Source organism: Tinamus guttatus, unplaced genomic scaffold (genome assembly GCF_059628265.1).
Source record: "Tinamus guttatus ecotype Peru unplaced genomic scaffold, ASM5962826v1 Tinamus_guttatus_pri_ptg000858l, whole genome shotgun sequence".
NCBI lineage: Eukaryota > Metazoa > Chordata > Aves > Tinamiformes > Tinamidae > Tinamus > Tinamus guttatus.
The window spans coordinates 155,985-176,055 of NW_028289392.1; the positions used below are offsets into that span (position 1 = coordinate 155,985).

At 44.0% G+C, this 20,071-nt stretch overlaps 2 protein-coding genes across 2 annotated transcripts; one reads left to right on the forward strand and one right to left on the reverse strand.

Annotated features, from left to right (window-relative positions):
• Window positions 1-207: 207 nt before the first annotated feature.
• Window positions 208-6,298, forward strand: LOC148591351 (uncharacterized). The gene is made up of 4 exons (XM_088537715.1): window positions 208-292; window positions 2,863-3,106; window positions 3,167-3,762; window positions 6,174-6,298. The coding sequence occupies exons 1-4, from the start codon at window positions 208-210 to the stop codon at window positions 6,296-6,298; spliced, it is 1,050 nt and encodes a 349-aa protein (XP_088393841.1).
• A 3,256-nt stretch (window positions 6,299-9,554) lies between these two features.
• Window positions 9,555-14,616, reverse strand: LOC148591352 (syncytin-2-like). Its single transcript, XM_088537716.1, has 2 exons — window positions 14,290-14,616; window positions 9,555-10,379 (listed from the first exon to the last, which is right to left on the reverse strand). Exons 1-2 carry the CDS (start codon window positions 14,614-14,616, stop codon window positions 9,555-9,557), a joined length of 1,152 nt encoding a protein of 383 aa, XP_088393842.1.
• Window positions 14,617-20,071: the final 5,455 nt, after the last annotated feature.

The window sequence follows — 20,071 nt, forward strand, 5'->3', positions numbered from 1 at the left end:
TGTATTGAGGTTTCCTGACTCAAAAAGAAAGATAAAGAAAAGCTCAGGGACAAGTGTGGTTAAATTGCAAGAAAAAATGTGGGGATGTAAAGCTGAGCAGTCACAAACAACTAGCAATAATGAAGGAGGGGAAGAGGCATTATATTACCTTGTAGTGTACTTTTAAATTTGTGTTTGGACAGGATACACCCAGTATATCAGTCAACCATGCTAGAAGTAGGAAAGAATTGGAAAAAAATCCGATATCCTGTGTTGCAGACAGGAATGATACTGTATATGCACATCTGCTTTGGTAATGTATCACTCTCATTAAACTTCATGTCTATAACATCTAATATTGCAAACCAAAAATCAAGATACATCTCACTCTCATACCTCTCTAAAACAGTATTTGAGAAAGCTTGCTCATGATTTGCATTTAATGGTTTAAAGACTGCAGCCATCTTTATCTTCAAAACAAAGGTTAAACTCTACATGGTGTATAATCTAGTCTGACCTTATAAGTTTTTTGACCTTATCCTCCCTTCATATTTTTGCCAGCAGGTATTTCTTCATGTTCATATTCATAGAATCATATCTTAAACACCACTGGAAGTGCAGCAAGAGGTTATGTAATCCATCTCCTCTTATGAATTATTCTGTCATCATTTCTGACAGAGATATGTCTCATCTCATCGTAAAATCTCCAGAGAATGAACATTTAACAGTGTTCCTACACAACACAATCCCTTCCAGAGCTCCCTTGTATTTCCTGTGAGAATTATTTTTACAGGCTACAGAGGTGCTATTATTTTTGTCCTAGCCCCCATAGAACTGTTTATTCCTTTCCTTACATGGAGCTGTATTTCTCGAAGGGCCCCACTGAGGCACCTCACATATAAGCTGAGCTCCCCAACATCCACTCGGTGTTTTTCAGATATCACTGCCTATTCCCAGCTCCATGTTGAGCACAGGTAACCGCACCAGGAATTGTTTCAATATTCTGCCATCCCTGAGTTTTTCTGGGCTACCCTACTCATTACTGTGGCTGGAATACCTCTCTCCATCTCAGATATTTGCCTGGACAGCCTTGCTGAGGGATTTCTTCTTACTCTGCCTCCTTTGAGGTCCTAGTTTGTTAAGTTCCCAAAATTCAAAGGTTTCTGCTACAGTTTCTGCCCTTTTACTCAAAAATTCAGACTTTCATCACAAAAACAATGAATTAGTCATTTATTATTTATGTTCTTCTAGGCATTTTGGCAGAAATAATTATGTAGTGTTATATGGTTGAGGAAGAAGAAAATCTTCCCTGTAAACAAAATATTCACTGTAGGGAATATTTGGCTCTTCTTTTAGACTTCTCTGTCCAAATACTTAATCTTCTTTTACTATCAGAAAATTAAGGCTAATCAATCTATCAATTGAATATTTTATAAGGGTTTGTTTGTTTGTTGTTGGTGGGTTTTTTTAGGACCAGGCAAAGGGTTTGGTGATAGACTTCAATGTAAAGACAACTCTATGGCCATAGGCCTCATTAAAATCGCAGGAAATTTAACAGACCCTTGCCAGGGTAAATCATGAGAGCCCTTTTGAGACAAAATTCTGTAGTGCTGGACAAAACACTGTCCCAGAGGTCCAGCTCACCCAAAAAAAGAAAAATAAGAGTTTTTAAGAAGTTTTTATTTTAAAAAATGTTCCTTTTACTGGCATGTCCCTTGACTGTGACTATTTCATGATCATATAATTGATATAGTATTCTGAGCTACTCAAAACAGTTTTTATCATTCTGTTCCTGTTACAGAACCAGTTAGAGCCACAGAAGGGCCATTAGATTAGCAAGCTGACCCTCCTGTGTTGTAGATAGTTAGGGTCCGGCGGCCGGAAGATATCGCGCTGTACGGAAAGGTAGAGCCCCTAATAGCCAATAGTGTTAGTTTATGATGTAAGCAGACGGATGTGACGTTGTAAACCTTAGCTATATAACACCTTGTTACCCATCAATAAACGCCATTTGCCGTCCACCACATTGGTGTTAGCGAGCTGATGGTCCGAGCGGCCTGGGGGTGGTCGCCGTGCCGTTCCTGAACCAGGTCGCCACGCCGCTTGAACGGCAACAAGTGGTGCCGAAACCTGGGATCATCGCCTGGACGGGTGAACGGCGGCCGGAGTGGCAGGACCAGCCCGGCGGGGAGGACGCTCCCAGACCAACAAGGAGGATGGAAGCCCTTGTAAAGGTCATATCGCAATTACATAAATATTGGGGGATTGATTCTAAGCCAAAAGATTTTACTCTCGCTGTTGCGAGGCTTTTAAAAATTAAGGTTATAGACCAGCCGGTGGATATTCTCCACCCTGAAGTGTGGGACAAATGTACCAAGGCATTAGCCGAAGAGACGATGTCTTCGGGTTGTGGGAAAAACCTTAAGGCTTGGGGAAAAGTTGTACAGGCGTTGCAGAAAGCTATGAAAGAGCAGGAGACCTGGGTGGCGGTAAAGGACTGTTTGTTGGCCACCTCAAAAACGGGAGTCGGGGCAGCCGCACAGACTTTGCACCCCCCAGATGATGGCAATTCTGCTGAGCCTGAAGAACTGCAAGAGGGCGATACGTCCCCTCAATCCCCGAACCACGTCCCACTTACAGAGGAGCAAAAACAGCAGAAATCTGTTTGGAGCGAGCTAGCCGAGGAAGCTAGAAATAACAAAAAGAAGTCAGACCTTGGAGAAGTCTGGGTCAGGCCACCGCCCTATGCCCCCCAAAATGGCGCTGAGCCACAAGGAGAAGGGCGGGGCGAGTATGCTCCCGGCGGGAACAGACGGGAACCGTTAGATAAACAAGAAGGGGAGAAGAACAAGGAGGAGAAAGGTGGTGGGGGTGACCGGTCAGGTGAGGGAGGCCCGAGTGAGGCGCTGAGAACCAATCAGAGCGACCGTTTGAAAAAACGCGCTTCCGTGAGTAGGAGGCGGGGCGAGCCAAGGAGGGGGGAACAGCCCGCCCGCAACGGAAGTGGGCGGGGCCGGAGCCCAACGAAAAAGTACCGGAGCCCGGAAGTGACCAGTCAGTCGAGTTCCGGCTCTGGCTCCAGCTCCGGCTCCAGCTCCGGCTCCGGATCAGACACTAGTGAGGACGAGCGGCTCACAACTGATTCAAACTTAAGGAAGGAGAAAAAGAAGGTAAACAGAACTAAGAGCCAAAGAACTAAGAGCCAAAATATTCCCATTCGAATTAAAGAAAAACCGCAAAAGGAAGAAACCCCTCTCACGGACTGGAAGGAAATAAAGATCGCGTGTGCCGAGTGGGCCCCATCGGCCGCGCTAGCGTTCCCAGTCTGGGTGACGGAGGCAGGACAGAGGGTCTACTCGCCGATAAACCCTAAGGATGTGCAAACGATTGTTAAAGCAATTGCAGATAAAGGGATTAATTCTGCTATGGTCTCAACCCTCCTAGATGGTATCTTCGGGGGGAACGATATGCTCCTGTTTGATATAAAACAAACTTGTAGGCTAATCTTTCATGGAGCAGGCATGATCGTTTTCAGACAAGAATGGGAAGACAACTGTACAAAGTGTTTAGCCCAAGTAACTGGGGCAGATCATCCATTACACGGCTCCAGCCTGCAGCGGTTAATGGGTACAGATCCAACAATGATCACCCCCCAGGCGCAGGCCCATGGCATGCGGGCCCATGAAGTTATGACAACTACTCGTGTGGCCAGAGAAGCTATTCGCACAGCCTGTAGAGTTGTTGCCAGACCATCACCATGGTCCTCAATAAAGCAAAGTGAAAGTGAGAGCTTTACACAATTTGTAGATCGTCTCCAAGCAGCGGTCGGCTCTTTGGCCCTGCCTGCGGAGGCAAAAGGCCCGGTCGTAGCGGAATGTTTACGCCAACAATGCAATTCCGCAACCAAAGAAATCCTGCGATCATTGCCGGTAGGGGCAAGTATCGCAGACATGATTAAGCATGTTGCAAAGGAAGAGCATCTGACCCCAATTCAGGCGGCTGTTCACACCGCAATAGCCAACGTAATGGCTTGTTCTAAATGTGGCCAGGCAGGCCATGTTGCAGTAAACTGCCCTTGGCTGGGGGACTCGCTGGCAGCGCTCCCCCCATGCCAAGATCGACCCAAAGGTCACTGTCAGGAAAGATGGCAGAGTCAAGCGGTGCCCGCTTAAGTCTATTAAACCAGACCTTCAAGATAAAACTAATGAAAATTGTGAGTTTCTGTTCACAGGACCAGATCATCGGACGCCCCGGTGATAGGCGTCCTGCCCGAGCCTGTGAGTTCCACGCCAACCGAATCTAGAAAACAACAAAACAGCCTCCGCAAGAGGGGGCCGCGATGCCTTTGCGTTATCTTAATTTTGCAGCTTGTCACTATAGGACAGGTAGAGTCACACCAGCCCTTTAAATGGATACTTGAACAGATGGAACAATCTCGAGCAATTAGTACAAAAGTAACTACAGGGTCACCAGTTTTCAGTGTCACACCTTGCCAACCAGCACCCATTGAACCCTGTTCCAAACGCAGCTGGTACGAAAATTGGTTCACCGGTTCGCTGTGGTTAAGCACCCTGATATCCACCTTGATAGGGCCGATAGCAATGATCATGATGACACTGATCTTTGGACCCTGTATGTTGAATAAGCTCATGCGGTTTGTCAAGAGTCGGCTAGAGAAGGTTAACATCATGTTAGTAGCACGCCGACAACTGCTTTAAGAATATATCCACTCAGTATTATCCCCAAGTTATCCCAAGGTACACCCTATTTCTATACCACGGTATTACCTGTCATCCTCTACCTTCTACGTGCCTTCTTCTTTGTGCCTTATGTTTTATGTCAAGTTTACGATACATAATTTTAAGATTGTTATAAACTATAAGAATAGAATAATATAATAATAAGAATAAGTAAGAGTAATATAATAATAAGAGTAAGTAATAAGGATAAGGTAATAATGACAATAAGTAAGAGTAAGATAATAATAAGATAGCAATAAGAATAAGATAATAATGAGAATAAGTAATTAGATAAGAATAAGTAAGAATAAGATAGTCATATTTTAGCTAGTTTTGTTACGCATAGGGAGGGGGGAAATGTTGCAGATAGTTAGGGTCCGGCGGCCGGAAGATATCGCGCTGTACGGAAAGGTAGAGCCCCTAATAGCCAATAGTGTTAGTTTATGATGTAAGCAGACGGATGTGACGTTGTAAACCTAGCTATATAACACCTTGTTACCCATCAATAAACGCCATTTGCTGTCCACCACATTGGTGTCAGCGAGCTGATGGCCCGAGCGGCCTGGGGGTGGTCGCCGTGCCGTTTCTGAACCAGGTCGCCACGCCGCTTGAATGGCAACACTCCTGGAAGATTTTTTAAATTCTCTTCTTAAACATGCAGCTGCCCCATTATAAATGGTTCCAGGAAATGAGAATTTCAACACTTGAAACAGCTTGTCATCAAAAGCATTTTTTTCTACTGTTCAGACGATGTTATGAGACAATTTTCACAGTATATTCACTCAAACTTAATTCCCCTAGAAAAATCATCTGCTTCCAAGAAATTCAGTTTGCAAGTGTAGGAGGCTAAACAGAGAGGTTCAAGGGGGCAGGCTCCTTCACAGCTTTACGATGTCTAAGTTACTACCACATTTTTAACGTGTAAATACCACAGCATTGTTTTAAAACCAACCGTTCAGAAAGGCAAGTTAGGAAAGCAATAGGCAACACTGCAACTAAATTGTCGCTTTCTCTTCTGGGAGGAAGCAAAAGTGAGATGACAGCACCAGTCATCTTAGGCGAGGCAGAAATGTTCTCAGGGAGCATCCTTGTGCGCAGGGAAGATTCGCCCTGTTGGAAACTCAATCAACTTGTAGCACCAGCTCCACAAACAGTTGTGACCTCCAAGCACTTCAGGCCTCTTGAGCTCAACTCCACTCTTCAGGGAATCATTCCTATCAACAGTCTAGCTGTGTCTGGTCACAGAAACATTTAAAGAAATGGCACTATTTGAGTAAACATAGGCTTTCTGAAATTGTTTGTGCCCTGGATTTGAAGCAGACTATGAAGCTATGGTTTATTCTCTTCCTTAGGGCACAGTGGCATCTAGTGGTTTTACACCAAGTGGTTTCAGCAGCTAAATTTAAAAAATAGACTGTGTCCATAATTTCATAAAAAATATTGATATTTACACAGCTATTCATATAACAGTAAAATTTCCAAAACACTTAGAGCTTGATATCAAAAAAGAATTTTCAGCGAGAAGTACATACATAAATATCTTCCTGAATATGGCCGAGGAACTTGAAGTTTACGTGTAATTTAAATTAGATACTTATATATACTGGGCACTCTGTTCCATGCTATATTTATACTTTTTACTATATGCAGACACTTAGAAAGCAAAAGACATGGTTCTTGCAATTGCACATTTCCTGTGAATATATTTATATTGTGTTTAAATGCTTTCTTCACTAGAAGTCTAGATAGGTGCTGCAGGAAAGGGGAAGAATTTGGGCACTCACTTCTTCATAACTTCAACTCCATTAAAAACCATGCATTTCTGAGTTGCCTAGAATGGGAATATAAGAGCTAGCCAAAACCAGAAGTCTGCTAACACTTGCAAGCCAGGCAACTGAAACATTTTTGTAGCTGCATATTTAAGAAATGTGGCACTTCCTTGTATAAACTAACCATTTATTATGATGGCTTCAATTTGTTAAAATTCAACATACCAAATCTCTTTTCAGTGATTTTTGCCAACATTTATCATGAAGTTGAGGGGTAAAAAGCACTGCTGTTATTGTAGCTGAGAGAGTAGACCAAAAAAGTATTTTAAGATTACCAAACAAACACTAAGGAAAAGTTTTCTCTGGTCTGTGACTAAATGTAACTAACCCTTTGAGAAGGAATTATACTCTTAAGTTATCACTCTCATCTAATCAAAGAATGAAATATGTCTTTCTACAGCTATTTTTAATACAGATTCCTAACTAACTGAAAAGCAAAATGCTTCAGTTTGATTTTGAAGTCAGTAGTTGGTCTTTAAAAGGAACATTTTGGGGGAATTACAAGCAAGCAATGCTGGTGCTTCTATGGATGATGGAAGCAATTCCCTGGGTTTCATCAGCTTCAGCCTCCATTTCCTTTCTTGTATTTTCATTTCTATACATTATGTTAGTAGCAGAGGGTGGAAGAAAAGCCTTCACTGTTGTGGGGAAAAAAAAAAAACTAACAAATCATTGATTTGGATCTCATCCTTGGAGAACTCTATGATGATTTTGTCTGCTACATTAAAAATTTGGCTGCCATTTTTAGCTACCATTATATATATTAAAAATCCACAAAAGTGAACTCTCAGAGGAAGTAGCTGATTGATAGTGACTTCAATGCTATAGATTCTAATATAGTTCCCTAGGCAAAAGAGAAGCTGGAGAAAGTACTGTTACACAGTTGAAGAAAAAGTTATTGTTCTTCAAACTCTCTCTCTTATACAAAGTTATACAGATTCTGAATTCAAAGCCAGTAAATACCAGATGGTAAATACCTCCCTCACAGCAGGTATTGCTGAAACAGTGCATTAAGTTGCACACAGACATAAAGTCTTGTCCTTGAGACAAGAACAGTCTAGTGCCCTGTCATTTAGGTGGAGATTCTTTCTGTAGCTTCCGTGAAATTTCTGATTTTCCCTAATTTTTTGGTGAACAAGGAGTGTATTTTTACATTTGCTAGTAGAACAAAGGAAACTTGGCCCAGCACACAGCTGAAACATGCTCGTAAATGATGACTTTTTAAAACTATGCATTTGTATTACAATAACCATCAGGGAATGAGTCAGAGATTAGAATCTCTTTATTAAATCACCCAACAGAAAGCAACCAGTCCAAAACACCTTCAACCATCTACCCTCAAATGGGGCATACATCTCTAGATGTATTTGGAATGGATTATAATCTAGTTGATGTAATCAGTGAAGACAAAACAGTGTAAAAATTAATATGAACTATAGCTAAAGAAGGCAAATCCCTATTTGGGAAATTAATTCATGATAAGATTAGTTCTACCATAGCTTGTAAGCTGCGGCTAAATTAGGTATATAAGAGTTGGCAAAGAAAGCCTTATACAAACTGCAGGTTTAGCTATACTGTAGATATTTGCTAAAATAAACCATACTCACTTAATTCTACTCTCCTTATCCTCCGGACATGTCCGTCACTTGAGGTATTTTATATCTTCTGCCTAGCTTTTCTTTCCATGTCAATGGTGATTAGCATATAACTAGATCTTTTCCCAAAGATGGGCTGCACAGCTGTAGGAGAAAGGGAGACTGCGACACCATATGGTCATCGACAAGACTCGTTTATTGAACATTCAGTGTGCACTCTTATACACAACTTAATTAGGTTCATGCATATTGCAAGGCTTGAGCTCATGATTGGTTGCTAGGGAGGTTGCCATGTCCCGGCCGCATAGGCTCTTTCCCAGCTCTGCAAAGTTGTTTACCCGAAACGGCTAACTACTCTTTTCCCACATAGCTCCCCGTTCCCAGCCGGCCAAGGACAACTCACTAACACTCCCCAGTACATTATCAGCAAGGCGCAGGTGGTGCAGATTCCTAGCACAGTGCAGATTCTCAGCACAGCATCCCTCTACAATTCCCCCTTTTTTCTTTTGCACTAACCAAGCCTTGCTGGTAAGTGAGAATACTTTATGTCTAATACATGCAAAACCAGAATACCTTATGTCTAATACATGCAAAAGCACAGCCAAAAACTACAAGGCATAAACAATAAAACAACTAGTAATATTAGCCGTGATTTACTAATACATGCACCCATTCCCAAGTCCGTGTTGGCCTGCAAGGTCTTTCCAGTCGAGAGTCCGACGTCCTGCTGAGCAGCTTTCGTTGTCTATTGATCTGCTGATGGGCAGTTCAAGGACTCTTGATCATTTCAACGCCAAGGTTTTACCAACCGCCTGGAGCTGTAAGGTGTCCTCGATCTCCAAGCTATTCCTCTATAAGTCCTCCTTTTTTCTTTTGCAACAACCAGGCTTTATGAGTATGTAAGGATAGCATTCGCCTTTAGCACGCGAAGGCACAGCTGAATAAGCATAGGACAAAAAGCATAACAATCAAAAGCATCAGTCCTGTCTTAAGCGAGGATTTCAGTCACCCACCGATACCCAATAAATCAGTTAACCCATCCAGCCCAAAGAAGCCCACGTCTTTCTGTATCTCCTGGGTGTGTTCCATCAGCTGTTGGATTTGCTGGTGGATTGCCTTAGAGTGGTCTTGTAGGTCCATACAGCACATTTCTTCAAAGTAAGCACTGCATGTTGTACCTGTGACCCCCCGAGACTGCCAGCACCTGAGTTCTCTCACGGCAGACCATGTGAGCCACCGCTTCCAACCGAGGGGTCACACTCTTGCACGGTTGAACTGAGAAGATCCATTCTAAAACTGCAATCTAGCTGGTTCTTATTTTGTGTAGCTGCAGTAGCTTCCCTGTCTCAAGAACACACTGTCCTCTACTTTACCTCTGCCTCACTCAGGCCCTGTGCACTAACTCCATCTGGCTATGTCCTTTCTCCATTAGCCAGGTTTGCACAATACTCTCCACACTTCCCCCGTTTTCTTTTTTGGGCTATCAAACTTGCATTCCATTCTTGGTTGACTATTCGCGTAAGCATATTTTGCAAGCATTTAAAGATACATGGTACAAAGAGTATAATCATAATAAGCACGATCCCTATGGTAATTAAATGTTGCACAGCTGAGGTTAGCCATGGGCCCAAGCCAAGACCTTTTAACCAATTATCAAGGCCGAATCCTGTATCTGTTTGCAAGTATGTAGTTAAGTCGCGCAATGTCTCCAACTGCTTATGTATGGAATTTGAATGATCAGAAAGGTTCATACAGCACATCCCTTCCAGTTCCTCACACCCATGACCATGTGCTAGCAACAGGAAATCAATAGCAGCTCGATTCTGCAAGGTAGCATGACGAACCGAATCAACATCTGTTAACAGCCCTGAGAGAGCTAGTGACGTGGCATTTGTTTGTTTTGCCAGCCAACATCCTAATTTTCTTAATGTCGCCAGCGCTTTTGCTGCCGCTACCCTCGGGGCGAGAAGGGGTGCTACAAATGTTCTTTCGCGGGACCAAAAATCGGCGTTATCATCACAGTCACCTTGAAACGCATGTGTCATTCTTTTTATTCTATGGCTCTTACGGTGCTGTTCTAGTATCATTGATGTGTTTGGCGTGAGTAGCGTTAGCCGCCCAAGCGTGCACGGGCCTCCCTCTATTTTGGAAGGAATTCCTGCCCACGCCCTGTCCCCGCATATTAAAAATACTCCTGGTGGTAAGGCAATCGGTGTGTTGGATGACTTGGATACGTTCTCCGAGGTTTTGTTACACCAAACGGTATTGTTACCCCATGTGGCATTGACTGACACAGGTAATGATTGGTTCCAACCTGTTCCCCGGTACACACTTGTCCAATTGAACCATAGGCATGCATCAGCCTTGATTGACCCCAATAATTCTAACTCTTGGGGTTCTAAGGGAGCGCGTGGAAAATGCGGTACGATCGTATCCCAACTATCCACGTAATTACGTGAATTGTTGCTTTGACAACTGTGAACTTTCTTAGGGCAGGGCCAAGCATCTAAAGGCACTCCCACTAAGCATGTGGAGAAAGGGCTTCCGGGTGAAGCTAGGGCCAAGCATATGGCCTCCTGCCCAGTCTGATTTGCAAGGGTGACCCATATATTTTGTTTTGGTTGAGCAGGTACCCATATGGCTCTACCCCAGCATGTGCACAACACTAGAATCAGTACAGTACGAAACATTTCTACATTCCAGCGCGCAAGGTAGTCTTCTCCCCCTTTTTTCTTTTGCCACTGCATGATGAGGGCAAACACCGAGATTGGGTTGGAGACGTCCATGAAGTGTATTGGGAATTCAGAGCATTCCTTCCATTGCGACATTCTCCTGTGTGCACTGATATGATGTATTGAGTAGGCTATATGGATTCAGGTCTGTCCAGTTGCTTTGAGGAATACCTAACACCAGTGCATCAAATTGATCTGCTGTCCCACAAAGCCAACAACTCTTAATTTGGGTATAATTAACAATACGCCTAAGAAGCATAACATATCCATTAGCGTTAAAAGTAGCATCAGCTCCTATAATAGCGTTAAAAGCAACATTACCTCCTAAAAGCCACAATATACAGCTAATAATGACAGTAACACTTCTTCCTCCCATGTTGTTCTTCCGCAGCCTCACGCCTTCCACAGTTAGGGTACCAGCTGCTTGTCTGCTACGTCTGATGTATGCAAGTTTGCTTCCAGCCAAGGTCTCACCCATTTTTCTGGCACCCATCTGGTTCCAGTATCTGTAACAACACAAGCATACCCTTTTCCCCAGGTTATCAAGTCCAAAAGGTCCCATCCAGTTTCTGCTTTCAAACAATTCTTCCACAAACACTTCTTCCACATTATCCACCCTGTGACCATAGTCACTCAAGCTTCACATGGAATTGTTTAGGTGTTAATATTACATGCCCTAAACATGATGCAGGTAGGCGAGTGATTGCACATTGGTACATTAGACGGAGGAAGTTACAGAAAAGGAAGGGAGTCTAGTTCTACAAGAATATATATACAGAAAATATTGCAGTTACAATAGTAAGTAATTGAGTATAACAAACTTTGTATCCACCCCGTGACTCCAGTTACCATTGTATATTGAAATTTAGTCTCAAATTAGAGTCTTAGTACTTGGGACATCAATTGGGTATCCACCTGTAAAGGGGTATAAGCGGTGAACTGAATCATCTTTACGTTAATAGCTTTCATTATAGTAGATTTTATACAGGGTATTGTTATACTTAGGATAATTATCATCACAATGAACATCACCACATATTCTATCAAACTGAATCCAACCAGTGATACCAAATCCAAACCAACTAAACACCTTCGCCAGCCAGCTAGTGTTCATTGATTCTCAGAGTTCATGGGTGTCTTTTGCCACCTGTCGCATCTTCTCTGATTGGATATCCAGGTCCTGTGTAACATTAGGGATATAAATGCTGCAGTCGGTACTGGAGAGGTTTAGGTAGCCACAAAGTCCATTTTAGCATAACAGCATCAAGTCCAGTGCCATCCGGTACTGAAGAGTCATTTTTGATGTGGCTTGTAATTGATGATTGAGCAACTGTATACTAGTATTGGTGGCATTAGCTAATTTTTCTACTTGATAGGCTAGCTTACTTAACCATAATCGCATTTGTAAGACCAAATCCAAAAAAAAAAAATCCTTCCATCTAAGACAGATCTTGGGAAGTACGGCAATCATTATGAGGCACAAAGTCTTCACTTACTGATTTATATTTTATGCTGCGATTATGGCACAGCCTATTTTTAGGGAAATGTAAACTGGCCAATAGTGTCTGACCCAATTGTGTTGTTCCCACTTGGAGCAATTTATCACATTTTAGCAATACCACAACACTGGCTTGTTTGATACTGAACCGAAATATGTTCCACTATGTCATGGTCCTCAGGATGCAATAGTATGGTGAAAAAACAATCTTTTAAATCGATTATTAAGATGTCCGAATCATTTTGAAAGGTTCTCTGTTTCCATTTCTATTTATGTTTGCATAGCTTCAATTTGATTTCCTCTCTGTCCAAGGATACAAGTCAGAGTACAGCTCACAGTCCTCCACCGGTGGGGTGGGTGGGCGGGGGAGGTGGGGGGGGGGAACGCCATAGTCTGAGTTATTCCTGACTTTACCGTTTTCAAATTCTGGACTTACTTGTTGTGCTTATTCAGCCCTCTCTGCTGATATATATGTTACACAATAAAGATCTAAAAACCACAGATACAAACAGCACAAACACAATTTCCATCCAGTGGCACGACCTCACGTAGCTGTGCACTCCACTAGTGAGTTCCACTGTCTCAATTGCCTGATCCCATCCTCGCTGCCAATTAGGTGCGAATGGGTTTGGGATTCGACAATAATCACACAGAACAAAGTGGCTACGGCTATTCAGGTGAAAGCACGTTAAAGAAGCAAAGTATGACTACTCGTGAGGTAATACTTGTCGGCAGGACACTGAGACTGAACATTCTCTTGAGTTGGCAGATTAGAGGGTTGCTGACAGACTCCCAACTCGGCAGGCGTCCCCGCAGAGACAACGTGGATCTCAGTGTTAGGAGTCTCACCCCTCCTTTCTCTCTGCACTGTCTGTTTATGCCCGGTGCATCCTGCCACGTAGGGCCAGTACGTGCCAGCAGGCAGACCAGGGGGCGGACAAACTCCGCCTTCAGTCACATAACCATCCCTCCTGGGTGCGCAGGTGCGCATGTCAGTAAATTGTCCCAGTCGTCAGTCTGAGGGTCCTGCCTTTCTCATCTTCCTCCCTCTCAGGTGTTTGACCTTCAAATTAGTTTAGAGGATGTTTGCAGTTCCCGGGCAGGCAAACATCTTCTTTCTCAAGATCCCATTATGACTCTACAGATCATACAAATTTCCTCCTTTCAACCATACCTCGTGTCAGCATCATTATACAAAGGACACAACACATAATACAGACGAACATAGCAAACAGAAATAACAGCCCTAATAACGGTTTCTGTCCTCACTTAAAGCATTACAGTTCTTCAACCCCCACTTTTAAAGACAGATCAAATTCCTCTGCACCTCCCTCCTTGGCTGTTGTCAAGCCCTCAGCAACATAAGTTTCCTTGATCTCATTTGCCTTCTCTTCCCCAGCCCCCCTTCTCCTTTTTTTTTTTTTTCAAGGCGATCTAACAAGTCCTGGACCCAGCCAGGCCGTTCTTCAGGCGCGACGGGGTGGGGGGGGGGCGGAAGCAGGGGCACAGATGGTGTAGGCGCCGCAGGTGCAGGCACAGAGGCAGGCACGGGTGAGGGGGTTGTGATGGATCTCCAAACACCAGCGGTTTTCGGTGGCGTGGCGGTCCCGGTCCTGAAGTGCTTGCAAAGGCTGCCGTGGCTCTGACGGCCACTTTGCTTTTGGCTTTCACATCGGATTTGAATACTAGGTGGGGCTCGGCTTTGAACCCATTCTCTCTGCACCAGATCGAAAGCTTGCAGAAAGCTTGTTCATCAGTAGCTTGCTCCAGGGATTGCACGAGCCTATTCACCAAATTTCCGTAGGACTCCCGCAATCCCTGCTTCACCATCGTAAATGACGGGGCCTTTTGTTCTGACAGCACTAAAAACAGCGCCTGCTGCGCGACATTTTGCCATGCGCCCTTTCTCTCCCTTACTCTTTCTTTGATCAAATCCCCGTCACTGCCCTCCCAAGGGTCCGTTATTGAGGCTGAAGACTGGGGGTCCCCCGATTGTTCCTTTTGCTGCGGCTCTTCTGGAGGGGCAGCGCTAGTTTCAGGTGGCGGTGGTGCCGTAGGTAGCATTACTCTAGTCACGGAAGGAGTTCGTGGCTGATAGCCCCCCTCCGGGTACTGCAAATTTTTCTTATGAGCTTCAATCGCTTGATCTGCGGCCTTTTTCTCTGCCACCCGTTGTAGTAGAGTATTGTGTACCACCCTCCACAGTTTTCCTAGCTTTTTAGCTGTCTTATCATCATCTAACATTGCATCCCATAGTTTATCACCCAGTTTTCGCCACTCCGATAATTCATGCACTGTATGTGGGACAATAAAGCAACTCTTCGCATACCCCCAGGCTAATAATCCTGGTAATTCTTTCTTTAAGTCAATTCCCTGAACATTACATTGCTGTAAGGTACGGGTAAATAATTCATACGCCACTTGCCTATCCATTCCTGACGTCAGCGCTGTTGCAGCTCTCCAGGCTCCGGTGGCGCGTATGGCCCGAAACCACCTATATGATCTTCGGGGGTGCCGTCCTTCCAGCGTTTGCTCGGCGGATTTGCACCGTCCTGGCTGCAGAGGACCCAACTCCTACTTTCTCCACCGTGGTGCGTCCTCCTTTTTTCTTTTCAGTCCGGGAGGATTCAGTCCTTTGCTATATCACGTCGGGGTCACCATTTGTAGGAGAAAGGGAGACTGCGACACCATATGGTCATCGACAAGACTCGTTTATTGAACATTCAGTGTGCACTCTTATACACAACTTAATTAGGTTCATGCATATTGCAAGGCTTGAGCTCATGATTGGTTGCTAGGGAGGTTGCCATGTCCCGGCCGCATAGGCTCTTTCCCAGCTCTGCAAAGTTGTTTACCCGAAACGGCTAACTACTCTTTTCCCACATAGCTCCCCGTTCCCAGCCGGCCAAGGACAACTCACTAACACTCCCCAGTACATTATCAGCAAGGCGCAGGTGGTGCAGATTCCTAGCACAGTGCAGATTCTCAGCACAGCATCCCTCTACACACAGCCAATCCAAGAACCTTAATAAAAACATGGCCACTAGAACTTGGGTGCAGCAATTCTCAGTATTCAGTATATCTAACCTCTATGTCAGGTAGTATCCAGACACCCTAAAGAAGGGGAATGACTTCAAAAAAGGGGAACTACCCATGGTAGTAGAGCTTTTCTAGAGTTTTCTAGACTACTTTGCTGGTTTTAAAAACACATTGAACCAGGCACCCAAAACAGCCAGTTGATTAATAAGAGGAAGTTGACACACAGTTGTGACTAAGTCATTTGCACTTTTTTTTTTAAATGTCCCTCCATTGAATAAATTGAACAGGACTGGACTGAGGACTGACCCCTGGGGGACACTGCTAACTACAGGCCTCCAACTAGACTCTGCACCGCTGATCACTGCCCTCTGAGCTCTGCCGTCCAGCCAATTCCTAATCCACCTCACTGTCCATTCATCTATCCCACACTTCCGGAGCTTGCCCGGGAGGACGCTGTGAGGGATGGTGTCAAAAACCTTGCTGAAGTCCAGGTAGATGACATCCACCACTCTCCCCTCGCCTAGCCACCCGATCATTCCATCACAGAGGGCTCTTGGGTTAGTCAAGCATGATTTCCCCTTGGTGAATCCATGCTGACTACTCTTGAGCACCTTCTTGTCCTCCATGTGCCTGGAGACAACGGCCAGTATGAGCTGCTCCATGACTTTTCCAGGGATGGAGGTGAGGCTGACTGGCCTGGGTCCTCCTTCTTGCCATTTTTGAAGACTAGTGTGACATTGGCTTTCTTCCAGTCCTCCAGCACCTCCCCCGTTCTCTGGGACCTTTTGAAGATGATGGAGAGTGGCTTAGCAATAACATCCACCAGCTCCCGCAGCACTCTCAGGTGCATCCCGTCAGGGCCCATGGATTTGTGGATGGCAAGTTTCCCTAAGAGCTCTCTGACCCAATCTTCCTCTACCCAGGGCGAGTCTTCCTCTCTCCAGGCACCTTCTCTGTTTTCTAGACTCTAGGATTCCAGAGGGCTGCCCTTGGAAAACACCAAAGCAAAGAAGGCATTCAGTAGCTCTGCTTTTTCTGCATCCTTCGTAACCAGGGCACCCATGCTGTTCACCAGTGGACCCACGTTTTGCCTAATCTTCCTTTTACCATTGATATATTTGAAAAAGCTCTTCTTGTTATTTTTAACATCCCTTGCCAGATTTAATTCCAATTGTGCCTTAGCTTTCCTTGTCACATCCCTGCATTCTCTGACAATATTCCTATATTCCTCCCAAGGAGCCTGTCCTTTTTACCACTTTCTGTATAATGCCTTTTTCTGTTTGAGTTTTGCCAGCAGCTCCTTGCTCATCCACACAGGCCTCCTGCCCCCTCTGCCTGACTTCTTACACGCAGGGATGCTCCGCTCCTGAGGGTGGAGGAAGTGCTGCTTGAATACTGACCAACCCTCTTGGGCCCCCCTTCCTTCTAGGGGCCTAGCCCATGGGATTCTTCCGAGGAGGTCTCTGAAGAGGCCAAAGTTGGCCCTCCTGAAGTCCATGGTTGCAAGGATACTTACAGCCCTGCCTCCTCCTCATTGGATCCTCAACTCTACCAACTCATGGTCACCACAGCCGAGGCTACCTCCTACAAGTCCCTCTCCATTTGTTAGTACGAGGTCCAGTAGCCCACCTCTCCTCATTGGCTCCTCCACAATCTGTGTCAAAAAGTTATCATCAATGCACTGCAGGAACCTCCAGGACTGCTTATGCCTGGCTGTGTTTTCCTTCCAGTTGATGTCAGGGAAGTTGAAGTCCCCCATGAGAACCAGGGCCTGAGACTATGAGGCTACTTCCAGCTGTCTGTAGAAGACCTCATCAACTTCCTCATTCTGGTCAGGTGGCCTGTAGCAGACACCCACCACAGTGTCTCCCACATTAGCCTGCCCTTTAACCCTTACCCGCAAGCTCTCAACTCGCTCATCCTCCACTCCCAGGTTGAGCTCCATGCATTCCAGTTGCTCTCTCACATAAAGAGTAACTCCACCACCTCGCCTTCCCAGCCTGTCCTTCCTAAAGAGCACATAGCCTTCCATGGCAGCGCTCCAGTCATGTGAGCTGTCCCGCCATGTCTCTGTAATTCCAATGAGATCATGATGCTGGGACCGCACACAGAGCTCCAGTTTGTCCTGCTTATTCCCCATGCTTCGCGCATTGGTGTACAGGCATTTCAGGGAAGTAATTGAGCCTGCAGTTTTCCCGGGAGGGGAGAAAGAGGACCCTCTATAATCATCTCCTATCCTCACTTCCCCACTACCATACTCCTGTTGGACACCTTCTGGCTTTGGCTGCCTGCCACTGATTGCCCTGTCCATGTAACATTCCCTGTCCCCCTTCTTGCTCACTTTAAAGCTCTCTTAAATATCTAGAATATTTAGCTAATATTTAACTCTCCTAAATATTTAGAATTCATAAGCATGTATATCATGGTTAATGCCTATTTTATTTGCAGAAAGAATTTTTTTTTGAATTCCTGCTATTTTTAATTATGTTCTATTTAGTACTATAGTTTTAGAAGCTAGATTACAGTAAAACAGGGAAAAGTTATTATTTAAAAAGTGCAATAAAATAACCCTGGGAAAACTTTCCTTTGCCTGAAGAAGAATTATTGAAATTTCTGGCAGAAGAAATGCTGGCTCCACCACCACTGACTTAGCAGGTATCTAACGCCTTGGTAGAAACTATTCTCACATTTCTCCTAGGACATGAAGACTGTGATTTAGGGACACGTAATAGAGTTGGGGTTGCAACCCCCCTGCTCAGGACATGTCCAGTCAGGATCTGGAAATTGCCAAATTTGAATTTGCACGCCCTGCTTCTCATCCTACCACTGGGCACTAATTTCAGCAGACACCAAATCCCCATGACCGTGTTAGTAGGATAGGACATTTTACTCTTTTACCCACCCTTCAAAAGCAATGTGGTAAAATGCTCATGTGCGAGTCGAGGGCACTCTGGGGACGTGGAGAGCATGTGAAATGATCCTTTTGGCGCAACAGCTCTCGGGCTGCGGGCGTGACGCACTGCCTGGAAACAGAGGTTGCCAGGCTTGAGAGAGAAGGATGGAAATTTCCCGGATTAAGCACTACCTTGGGAGAACAGAGCATGGGAACTCCAGCAGAGGGCTCACAGCCTCCAACAGCTCAGAGCGAATTCCAGAGCAGAAATTAAATTTTCCAAAACCTTGGGAAAGTACTACCACAACAGAGGACCATAATAAAATGTTGCCATCTTCAGTGACACTATCCTAGCATCTCTGTGTATTAAAAAGGTAGGAGAAAGAGCACTTCCAGACAAATAAGTACCTGGGAGTGCAAGAAAGCCACCGGTAATCTGTTAATGAACGTTTTTTTTCCTTGCAGTGTTTGGGAATCTTTTCATTCTCTCCAAACACCAAAAGAATAAAAGTGAAATTAAAGGTTCATTAACATGACTAACTAATTTTGGCTTTTATTCTTCATTTCACAATTTTAACCTATCAACATTCATATTTAGGTCGAGGGTGCTTCACTTTTTCATGGAATGGAAAAATACGAGGAAGAACTCATTCTGATCAGACATACCCATTATTTCTAATACGCAATATATCAACTTTTCAGCTAATTATACTATGGGAATTATCATACTTCTTGCTATTGAAATTAAGAAATCATTTGATAACTCATCTTTTCCCAGGTTATTGAGATTTCCAGACATTTGTTTCTCTTAATTAGGCTATTTAAGTACAGGATAAAATTTGCTAGCTGAATACAAAAATCCTTTTGGCTCTAAAAGAATTAATTGTACTTTAATTATTATTTTAACTTTTCAACAGTCTTAGGGTCTGAAGACACATCTACCAATTATATGCCAGTTATTCCCTTCATGTGATATGCCTCAAGCAGACTTAATTTTAACCATTATCTCGTCTCACATCCTATTGCCATAGCTAAAATTCCACTCTAGTTAATAGTGGGGTTTCTGTAATTTTTTTCGTAATCTATGAATTCTTGATTGGGTAGTTACATTCTCCACGTCTAAATTTTTCTGTGGATAAAGCCGAGAATTGTGACACCCAAACCAAATGAGGTCAGACCAATTTTTTAGTTCCAGCATGAAGCACAAACTGAAATTTCTGATCAGAACCCATCTTTGACCAGGGAGCTTTTTAAGTCCTGCCACACCAGCCAGCGCACCGAGAGCTGAGCCCTTCCATGGCCAGAAAAAAGCTTTGGTTATCAGCAGTGAACAGTCATTGCAAAGGCAAAGGCAAAGGCAAATTGCTCTTTAGAGCAGACATAAACTAAATTAGACAAAGGAGGAGCCAGATCCTTCTGAAGGGTGAATTGCATCCTAGTTTTTAAGAGCCTTTTGCCACTATCGAGTAAGTGTTTGCATAGGTAGAGCACAACTAAATTAGTTAATGTTTCTTGAATTAAATCAATATACAGTTCTGTTATATGACACAATCATTCTCAGAATCTCTCAACTACACTGTTATATTGACAACAGTAAAAAAAAAAAAAAAAAAGTGACCATTAATCAAATCCATGTTTTCAGTTCCATATGTTTATCTGAGATGAGAGAGATGAAGAGTTTTGCTAAAAATATGCAGTAAAATTAATTTATGTCTGAATACAGGTAGCATAACAATAAAATTTCAGATGCCTTTATGATCCAGCATG

Coding starts and splice junctions, on each gene's coding strand:
- LOC148591352 (XM_088537716.1), bottom strand. CDS start 14,616: ATGTTAGATGATGATAAGACAGCTAAAAAGCTAGGAAAACTGTGGAGG. Junction 10,380..14,289: donor GGGATTTGATCAAAGAAAGA/GTAAGGGAGAGA, acceptor AAAACCTCGGAG/AACGTATCCAAGTCATCCAA.
- LOC148591351 (XM_088537715.1), top strand. CDS start 208: ATGCTAGAAGTAGGAAAGAATTGGAAAAAAATCCGATATCCTGTGTTG. Junction 293..2,862: donor GTATATGCACATCTGCTTTG/GTAATGTATCAC, acceptor GTGACCGGTCAG/GTGAGGGAGGCCCGAGTGAG. Junction 3,107..3,166: donor TCAGACACTAGTGAGGACGA/GCGGCTCACAAC, acceptor CAGAACTAAGAG/CCAAAGAACTAAGAGCCAAA.